Genomic DNA, 10927 nt, shown 5'->3' on the forward strand with positions numbered 1-10927 from the left:
AGTCTGCAATGGCGACCTTGATGGTTCTCTCCAGAAATATGGACTTTTTCTGCAAGGTAAAGGGATCGGGTCTATTTTGTTTTTATGATGATAGATGTTTGCAGCTTAATTCAGTTTTAGAACAAATTATACTGTACATCAGACATTATACAGAAAAATGAATCTTAACATTAGCAAATGTGTTTCCTCAGAGAAGTCAGGAAAAGTTGTGTGGCAACAAGTCTCTTATTTAAATTGTGATCATTTGTCTATAGTTCAGGTTTTGTTATAGTTCAATCTCCAGTTTCTGTTCCTTGGTGTCCAGATATCTGTGGCTGGGCCTTTGCAGCACAGTCATCCAATTTGTTTTCCTTCCATGTGTAATTAGTGTTTTACTGCTGAATATGATGAGGAGGAAAAGGCCTCTGTGGAGATTCAGTTTTCATCAGAGAAGAAGGAGGCGTGGAGGATCCCAGGACTGGCAGAGCCTCCAGGGGGGGTGAAGCTGTCCCCTTCTGACTGTTCTGACAGCTCTCCATATTCGCTGTTATAAAATGTTTGCCCTCCCCTATAAGATGGATATGAGGGGTGACTCCGGTTCTCGGGGGATGAACAGCCTGAAGCTATTTCTTTATTTCTACGGGAACCTTTACTGCTGTGGAAAAATAAGTTGAAGAAAAGAATTAGTGTTACATAATGCACTACACTGAATCAGATCATATGCAATGAGACGAAAACTTTCACTATAGAATAAAGAAACTTATCCTTACCAAATATTCTACTAACCATATTTTTAGGCAATACATGTCAGGTGAATGTAAAATTCCACCAATTACTTTTCAGTCTTTATCCTGTGAAGGTAAATAAAAGCCTAATTCCTGGCAATTTTCTCTTCTTTTTAGTTTTGAAAAGAGTGGGGTAGAGATAACATTATTTCAGGTTTTTATTTCTGTCTGTATTTCCATTAGGCAGACTTCTGCCGTGCTTGCTGTCCCTGTGACACCAAGAAGTGGGAGGTGAGGTTGTCAACAGGACAGGAAAGAACAGACATCATTAAAACATTGGCAGAAATTCTAATCCTTTCCCTCTGTACTAAAAATGTGTTTTTGTCTGTGTTCCTGTTGAAGAGGTTTCCCATTGCTTCCTGTTCAAATAGGAAGTGAGTGGTAGTCTTTGCAGCAGGGACACATGACACTAAACATTTGGTAGAGGGCAGTGACGTGCGGTACCTTCGCTTCCTGGTGAGGCATTTCCCAGCCCCTGCACGCCCAGCCCCGGCCCCAACACGCCTAAGCCCTGCACATACCCCACCGAAGCCCCACCCCCATCCAGACGAAGCCACAGCTAGTGTGAAGGAGGGTGGGAGGAGGAAGGGAGGAGACAAGGAGGAGCCTCCCTGCCCCTCCCTTGCCCGTCACTGCTGAGGCATCGAGATCGATGGCCTCAGTGGGTTGTTTTTTTTCTTTTTTTGTTTGGACAGCTTGGACCAATGACGCTTTGCCATTGGTCCAAACCATCCACTGAGCTCACGCCTCTAACAAAGAGTAGAGGCTGTGACAGCTCTTGCCTCATTAGTTAGGTGGGGAAGCCCGCTGCTGTGTAACCTAACTACCTGTCAAAAGCCGGATGCAGCACTGCCTGTAATTAACAGGCAGCGCTCCATCCATGACAGGTTACATAGTGGGGAGGCTTTCCCTGCGGTGTAACCAGTTACAAGCCAATCTGAATGGAGAAAAGCTGTCAGCTTCAGACTTGAATTTGTTACCCTTCAGTGCACTCTAAGAGATCCACAAATTCCCCCCCCCTTCCCCTGAACACACACCTCTTAATCATCAATGCCCAGGCATGTCAACAGGTCCCACAGGACCTAAACATTGAATTGTTGGTTGCAGGGTGGGGACATTTGTCCTGGGGGGCAAATACAACCAAGAGGCCCTTTCATGGTAGGGAAATATACACTAGTGTCAGCGGTTACAACAAGGCCACAATGTGTGTGTGTCAAATACCTGAATCCCCCTTCTGTCCTGTGTCTGTTCTCTATCCTCTCCAGTTCTTCTGAAGCCAGTACCATCCCACTGTCAGTCTGATTGTCCTGTTTACATAAATAACATGAAAAGAATATTATGATCAATAGGTTGATAGTAAAAATAAATACAAAACTAGCTAACATTATTCAGTGTTAAGACCAGCTCACAGTTCAATTGATTTTGGTATAGTCTAATACAGGGGTGCCCACAATTTTTTGTATTGAGATCTACTTTTCAAAGGACGAACCCAATGAGATCTACCAACGAAAACAACACCTTTATTTAATAAACAAGCACATTAAATTTATTACTGAGACCACTGCAAAGGGTCTGAATACTTAACTAAATGTGATATTTTAGTTTTTTGCTTTAATAAATTCACAATCCAGATGTCCGCCAGAGCACAATACAGATGTACCCCATATGTACCCAGAGCACAATACAGATGTAAGAGCACAATCCAGATGTTGGAGCACAATACAGATGTACCCAAGAGCACAATCCAGATGTTGGAGCACAATACAGATGTACCCAAGAGCACAATACAGATGCACCCCAGCACAATACAGATGCACCCCAGCACAATACAGATGTACCCCAGAGCACAGTGCGTTCCAGCACGGTTAGCTGCTGGAATGTACTGTATCACATAGTAAACTCCCTCCTGCGAACAAACCCTAAACACCGTCCTAAAACATTGCATTCTTTGATTCAGGCATTATCTGCGTTCAGGTGTGGGAGGGGGTGCGGCGGTGCATTGAAGTCAATGTCACCATAGCCATGCCCCCCGCCCGTATTGCAATCGCCCTCACCTGAACGCGTGGCACATTAATGCCTGCGTTCCGGTTCAGTGCAATCTGCAAAATAAGTGCTTGCAGCATTTTTGAAGATTGCACTGGACCGGAACGCAGGCACTAGTGTGCACGCGTTCGGGTGCAGGCGATCGCCCCTGAACGCAGGGAACCATCCAGGGTGCGATACAGTGTGTTTCAGAGCTGGACGGCTCTGGAATGCACTGTTTGTGGTGTGAACTGGCTCTAAGGCCTCGTACACACCATCCTCAGTGCGTTCCAGCGCTATTGTGTCGAACGAATTGGATCGCATTGCGGCTAGCTCAGTTTGTCGTGGGGTGGGAGGGGGCGTGACGGTTTGTTGAAGTGAATGGCACCGCAGCCACGCCCTCTGGCCGCAATGCAATCGGCCGTACTGGAACGCAAGGCACATCAATGCCTACGGTTCGGTCCAGTCCTGACCGGACCGCAGGCATTGATGTGCCTTGCGTTCCCGCGTGGCTCATTGCATTGCGGCCAGAGGGCGTGGCTGCGGTACCATTCACTTCAACACACCGTCACACTCCCTCCCGCACGAACAGCAAACTGAGCTAGCCGCAATGCGATCCAATGCGTTCCGGACGTAATAGGGCCGGAACGCACGGAGGATGGTGTGTACAAGGCATTACAAATCTTAACTGCGCAGCCCTTATCAGCTCCCACTCAAGCCAATGGCCTACCTGCTTCTGGCTCTTCAGGTGTGGTTCCAACGTGCAGACTGGGAGGAGTGTCCAAAGCTGCAGGCGGGGAGGGGCCAGTCAAATATGCTGAGAGGGAGGAGGAGGGAGGAGCTGCCAGTGTCACGATTGCTGGAGGCTATGGACAGTGAAGAAGACGGAGGAGACAGAGGGGCGGGCCGAGGGGCGGACCAAGGGGGCGTTGCAAGTGTCTCATGGAAGAGACGGCACGACCTACGCTACGTGCGGCAAGTACTACTGACGGACGCAGACAGGAGGGGAGAGCCGAATGTGCTGAGAGGGAGGAGGAGGGAGGAGCTGCCAGTGTCACGATTGCTGGAGGCTATGGACAGTGAGGAAGACGGAGGGGTGGACCAAGGGGGCGGAGCAAGTGTCTCATGGAAGAGACGGCGCAACCTACGCTACGTGCGGCAAGTACTACTGACGGATGCAGACAGGAGGGGAGAGCCGAATGTGTTGGATACTTTAGCGTCCGACATATTCGGGTAAACGCAGCGCGGGACAGGGAGTCGACCCGCGATCTACCAGAGATAGCTTTGCGATCGACTGGTAGATCGTGATCGACCTTATGGGCACCCCTGGTCTAATATGTACATGGGGGAGATACATTTTAGTGTTATACGAGTATATACCTGCTGTGCTTAAAAGAGCTGCATAGATATTGCACTGCTGGTTTTATTAGGGCCCATGCACGCAAGAGCATATACAGGCATATTGGTATACAGTACATCTGCTGAATTTTTCTTGCCATAGCAATGTGCTGGTGTTTACACAAGCACAGGCATAAGTTCCTACATGTGCAAATGTCACGTTTGACAACTTACACACGTGCACATGTAAACACTGGCACTGGTGTTTACGCATTTACACCCACTTACAGTGTTTTCTGTCCATACATTACTATGCTGGGGCTCTTGGGTGGCACAAATACAAGCATATTTTGTGCTGTATGCCAATGCCTGTATTTGCACGTGTGTGTATTAAGCTGTGCAGAATAATGGGACAGCTCTGACCATTAATAAATAATGAACACAATAATGCCTTAACATGACTTATACCAAAAGTGGTTTAATCTGGGCAATCCTTCAGCAGCGATATCAACTGTACCTGCACTGTCTGACATACCACTACGGGGAGCACCTACAAAGCTGCATAAATTATAATACCTTCCTCTAAAATATGATGCACCATGCAAGTAAAATTGTTGCTTAAAAAATTACTTTCAATTGATTTAAAAAAGTAACTCACACCAATCATACATTAAAGATTCCTTTCAAAGTGAACTTGTGTGAGCTTATCCTATCATATTCCTTTTCTAAAGTCCCATGTCAAGCACTTATGGATTTCGTTATTAATGTGTACAGCTCTGCTCTCCAGAAATATTGTGGTAGATGGTGCTAAATGAACCCATATACATACAGAGTCCATGGAAGAGATAGAACACCTAATTACACATTTCAGGCTGTTGTGCTTTATCATAAAGCTATTAGCCTTGTGTCTATCAGTGACAGTGAGAAATGCATCAAGGAAGTTGGTTTTTACTGTATGAATATGAAATTTAGACCCTGGCAAAACTGGGGAGTCAACAGCTGATAAAGAGAACGTGGTTGGATGCCAGTACCCAAGTGGCAGCATAATTTGTCTATGTCTTTTGATAAGAACCCAGATTGAACTTACCGGGTGCCCTTTGTGTGCCACATGTGTCATTGGAAATTCTTCAAATGTTTTAAGTCTTGATGGGCAGCGAATCTGGTTGCCACCAGTGAAGCAGCCAGGAAAGGAAACGCAGTTGTAATATCTGTGTAGACAATATACTAATGAAGCAATGTTGTGCCAGAAGACGGCCATTACAGTACACAATGAAGCGATAAAACTTAAAAGAAATCTGCATATTAGACATGGTCTACAGTCTACACTGTAGTCATAATAAACATGAAAGGGTAGACTAAGCTAAAATCTAGGAAGACATTTCAGGAAAGAAGTATTAACTACTTCAGGACTAGGAAATGTATGCTCCTTATGGACTAGACAATATGTGTTTCAACTTTAGGCCCACTGATTTGGCAGTAACTTTGTCCTGACTCCTTACGTATAATATAGAAGTGATATTAAAGAGTGATATACAGTATACATACTAAAGGTTTTTCATCTGGTGCTGGGAATCTCATGTGTTGTTTCATTTTGGCATTAGACCTTTATATGCTTGGGACAGGGGTTCCTGGTGCAGGGTCTAGTGAGTATGCAGCAGAAAATGGGGGGGAGGGTTAAATGTTATCTTTGTGCTCTGATAGGAAAGGGTTAGGGGTAACTTTTTTTAACTAAGGGGAGCTGCAGAGTTATCATATGTTCTCAGTGAAAAAAACTTTCAGTACTGGCATCCTTCATCATTTATAGTCCAGTGATGATCAGTAGGACTCATCAGAAAAGAGAAGAATACAAGAAATGAATGATCGACCTTCTGATGTTGGGTCAGGATTTTTTACATGGACTATAGAAAGTGTCAGTTGCATAAATAAACCTGAGCTGTTATCAGGCAGCATATCTTTGTTTTAAAACCCCAAACTCAACCTGAAATGTTTGTCCCGCCTTAGGCTTTCACATGTGTTAACAAGGAACACCTCACCAATACCCTCTACTGGAAATACATGCAAGGCTACCACTGTATGTGGCCACTGCATGCAGAAGCACTTATGAATAAGAGCCACCCAGCCAGAAACATGCCCTAGCACAAGTGGAAGCATTGTTAAGGGCGAATCACGTCACTATTATATAAGGGAGAATCAAAAAGTAGAGGCAACTTATAAATTACCCGGTAACCGGATAAGAGAGAAGCTTGCGCAATGCAGCATATTTACATAGCCTGTTGGATAGTTCAACCATGTGCAGTGCAGTGCTCGGACTGTAGTCGAGAGGTAGTCACGTACACAGAAACATGGATGCTCCATTGCTAGACTGCACCATCGAGCAACAATGTGCCGTAGTGCGCTTTGTTTGGGCAGCGGAAATTTACTGTCAGATGTTGGCTCAGTATGGTCATAGCACAATGAATCAGGAAAGTTTGTGCACGATGGGCTCAAACAACTTACTGCTCTGCACAAGAAATTGCATGTGCAAGAATTTCAGCCATATAGAGGCAATTGATTTAAATGTGAATTACATTTTTATATACAGTGCCACTCCGGATAGTCTATCCCTTATACTGAATGTACTTTTCTTGACAGCTATAGTTCAGCGTCAAAGTGACTGAGAAAATAGTTTCAGATGTTCTGGTTGTCCTACAACTATCAATCAGCCTCTGTCTTTGCATCATTGGAGAATGAAAGGTAGGGTATCACTGCATGCTATAAGACAATGCACGCTATCGGAGATAAACCATTCTTTAAAACACATTGGTAAATAGTGTCCAGCTTGTGTTGTTACAGTCTCACCTTACAGCCAGGTTATGGCAGTGCAGTCTCATGTCACACTCTTCCTCATCAGAATTGTGCTGTAGGCAGATAGGAGCTTGTGATGAGTCCATTTCTTCCAAGCTCTGTGAGTCATTGAGAGGGATGTAGTCCTTTCCTTCCTGTGGTAGGCAATTAGGAACCATTAGTATTCTTTCTATACAAAATTTCCTCTCTTTTTTTTTTTTTTACTGTAACTGTGTTGGCTTATAAATATAGCTAAAGCTGAACTGCAGGCAAATAGCTGGCAAATACCAAGTTGAAATATGGTAGCTGTCTTTGATTTGTATTTTTGTCCATCCATTCCTGGCATATACAGAGCTCTGCACATAGCCCAGCCAGACCAGTGACCTGTCTTTTCTCTGCTGCAGTAAAGCAGGACAGCAAGACTGTGACCCCAACTGTGATTTGACAGTAAAGAAGCAGAAACAGGCAGATTAGCTAATCCCTCTGCTCTCTTCAAATCTCATCATATTCCTTCTCAGCACATATGAATGTAGTGCACCTGATTGTAGTTATCCTCTCCCTGTTGCAAGGGGTATATATATTAGTTGTATTTAAAATAAATGTTTTTAATAGTATAAAGCTGCATTCATTAGATTGGTTTAATTTCTGCCTGGCGTTCTTATTGTGTCACGGTTGCCTACCCCTGTGCTATAACAAAAAAGGAAACTGGAAGATTTCCCCTCATATCCTGTTCTGATGACAACTGTACATTTTAGATTGCTCATTGCAAATCATTTGCAAATCATCAAATCATTTGTACTGATGACAATAGACAAATAGAGAGGGTGCATGTCCCCAGGGGGAATGCAGACAGAAATACAAACCTAACAGAGGTTATAACTCTTCTGCCTAAATATATAAAAATGCTATAGTAAGTTTGCAATATGCAACACTGCCATAAATACAATTTTTACAACGTGTGCAAGCAAAGTGGGGGCCGCCATCAACATTTTGCTATGGGGTTCTGTAATTTGTAGTTACACCCCTGAATGCAAACCTGTACAATATGCAAAAACTGGAATGTAGAGTAGACAGACAAATAGACACCCAGTCTAAACATACCTGCTGGACATTCTCTTGCAGCAAGTCCCCCAGGATTCCCACAAGGTCAGTAAATATTGGCCGTTCCTTAGGATCTCCATCCCAGCAACTCAACATGATACGATAACTGTAAGAAACACAAACACAGATATTTACATAAGAACCTCATGGGGCAGCTCCTATTTCAACAAATGGAATACTCTGGGTGCAGATATCTGCAATAGTTACTTTTGTAATAGTAATAGTTAATTAGAACCTGTATAATAATCATAATAATTAGAACCCGTACAGTGCTATGCACCTAGAAAACTAGTAGAAATATCATTCATCAGTCATGCCACTTACCTATAACCAGGTGACACTGCTTAAAGCAAATCTCTACTCTGGTACACTGATTAACATGCAGTTGTTTACTGACATGATGGAGACTTTTTCACAAAACAGTATAACTTCAGCTTTATTCTATAAAGAGCTCTTATATCTTAACCAGTTCAGCTCTTGCACGTACATACACCTTATGAGAAAAATCTTTACATTTTAGCTATGGACCTAGTGATTAGTGATGAGCCTGGGATTGGTGTGAACCCAGTCCCTTGAGTTTGGCCAAGCCCGCTGAAAACTGTGACTTCTACCCCCTTCCTCCTGGCCCAATCAGTTGCAGTAGGGTGCATTATCTGCACTCACATACATCAAAAGGGGCAGGGAATGCCCCCACCATAATAGCTCCCATTGATTGGGCTAGGAGGAGGGGGTGGCCGTCACAGTTTTCAGCAGACTTGGGCAAACTCAGGCAAACTGGGACCACACCAAGCCAAGGCTCATATCTATTAGTGATTTGGCGATACTTTTCTTTTTACTTAAAGTAGACCTTTACACTCAAAATCAAATTCTACCAATGCATCCCTCTATGTATGATGATTAGTAATAACAATAGACATGTCAGGTGTAAAATGCTGTGGGTTTGAAATACTTACACTTGCAAGGCATTCCCTTCCTGCATTGAAAGGGCAAAATTACTTCAGTTTGCCCAATCATTGCATCCTGGAAAGGTTGCATCAGCAGAGCATTGCTGGGAAATCTCATCTCAGGAAAAGGCATTTTCCTCTCCTGAGATGATGTGCATGGTCACATGTCTAGTCAAACGTGCTAGATTTTCAGGAAGTAAATGGAGAGCTAGTAATCTGCCCTTAGTAAACATGGCCACTGACAGAAGACTGGGGAAGAAAAGAGTAATAAGGTATGCAAAGAATACAAAGTCTGCAATTATCTAGAAGTATGTGTTTGTGGATTGTCATTAGTAAACATTTGCAAAAGTGTGTTTGTTGTTATTTTAAAGATATGGGTAAAAGTCCGCTTTAAGATAACAAAGTAATGCATAGATTGTTTATTTCACTACATTTAGGCTACATTCACACTATGCGATTTGGGATGCCTGAGGCACGAACCTACAGTTTCAATTTAAATGTGACCTCTGTCACCTATCAAGTAAATGACTGGGTGACAGCAGCTGCATCTGCAAGTGGAAGTCCACATGTAATCATATGTGATATGATTACATGTGGTTTGGAATAAATCACTATCCCTGGAAGCACGATTGATGCATCCAGCGACATTGATCTATTCCAAACCGCATGTAATCGTATCATATACATAAATACATATGCGGCCGCTGTATAGTTTGACCAATCTTAGTCTTAAAGTGACACTAAACTCAGGAGTTAATCCTTAAGGACGATTCACACCAGATGTGTTGGAGCTGTGCTGGCCGTTGTTTCCAGCGGAGCCTCAATGCAAGACAAAGCAATTTGCCTTGTCCTGGATTGGCTTGGTTCACATCACCCCTTTGCAATGGGAATGCAGTGGTGGGCTCTGAAAAAAAGTATTGCATGCCTGACACCCTGGAAAGGGTGTCACTCAGTTATTATGGATAAAACTTTAAAGGGCCGGTAGTCCTAAACTACAACTTGCTTTTATATAACGTGTATCTAAACCCAAAAACTAAAATGTAATGTATGGCCACTTACCATTAGCTAGGTGTGGTGCCTGCATTAGTTTCCTTTTGTTTAGGCTTACTTTGCTTTAGTTTCACCTGGTAAGCCTGCAGATAAAAGACTACCTGTCCCAGGGTGACTACACTCACTCCTCCACTATATCTACAGAGGAGACCATTGTTACCCCCTAGACTGTATTACAAACCTGTCTTCCTTTTTTTATTTCCATTACATTGCTGGTGAGGAAATTAGGCAATTACATTCTTTTTGCTTTCTATTCATTTTACAGGAAGTGAGAAGGACAATGCATTTCTGGTAAGATAGACAGGTATTTCCTGCACTTGCTGAAAATGTTCTTTGAAAGAAGAAAACTAATACAGCCATCACATCTAAGGACCGGTAAGCTGGAATCTGTTATAGTTTTTGATCTTCGGTTTAGTTATACTTTAAGCTACCTGGAAGTTTTGAATATCTCTTAGGAACTCTGTTACTGAGTCCTCTGCACTTGAGTTCCTGAGTCTGTACACCTACTGTGCCCATTATGATGGGTTACCACCAATATTATTTATTTTATAACATAGGTTGTTTGTTCTTGGATTTAGTTATCCTTTAACCAGTTGACATCCACGGTGTTAAACCCCCTTCCCATCCAGGCCATTTTTCAGTATTCAGCGCTGCGGTACTTTGACTGACATTTATTCCGTCATGCAGCGCTGTACTGAAATTAATTTTATACCCTTTTTTGGGGACAGATAGAGCTTTCTTTTGGTGGTATTTATTCACCACTGGGGTTTTTATTTTTTTACTATATTAAGGAAAAATCACCGAAATTTTTTAAAAAAAACAGTTTCCCCTATATTAAATGATAAAACATTTATTATTACCCAATTTTTTGGTAAAATATAAAAG

At 43.0% G+C, this 10927-nt stretch overlaps 1 protein-coding gene across 1 annotated transcript in view; it reads right to left on the reverse strand.

The window, feature by feature from the left end:
- Nucleotides 1–224: 224 nt before the first annotated feature.
- FLT4 (fms related tyrosine kinase 4) overlaps nucleotides 225–10927 on the reverse strand; it is a 200443-nt gene continuing 189740 nt past the window's right edge. The window contains exons 26-30 of the mRNA XM_018554442.1: nucleotides 8049–8154; nucleotides 6963–7102; nucleotides 5212–5332; nucleotides 1986–2071; nucleotides 225–634 (exon numbers count right to left, since the gene is read on the reverse strand). Of these exons, the coding sequence (XP_018409944.1) occupies nucleotides 415–634; nucleotides 1986–2071; nucleotides 5212–5332; nucleotides 6963–7102; nucleotides 8049–8154 (673 nt within the window). The 3' untranslated portion in view covers nucleotides 225–414. The remainder of the gene's footprint in view (nucleotides 635–1985; nucleotides 2072–5211; nucleotides 5333–6962; nucleotides 7103–8048; nucleotides 8155–10927) is intronic.

This window comes from Nanorana parkeri, unplaced genomic scaffold, assembly GCF_000935625.1.
Source record: "Nanorana parkeri isolate BGI_ZX_2015 unplaced genomic scaffold, ASM93562v1 scaffold158, whole genome shotgun sequence".
Lineage (NCBI taxonomy): Eukaryota > Metazoa > Chordata > Amphibia > Anura > Dicroglossidae > Nanorana > Nanorana parkeri.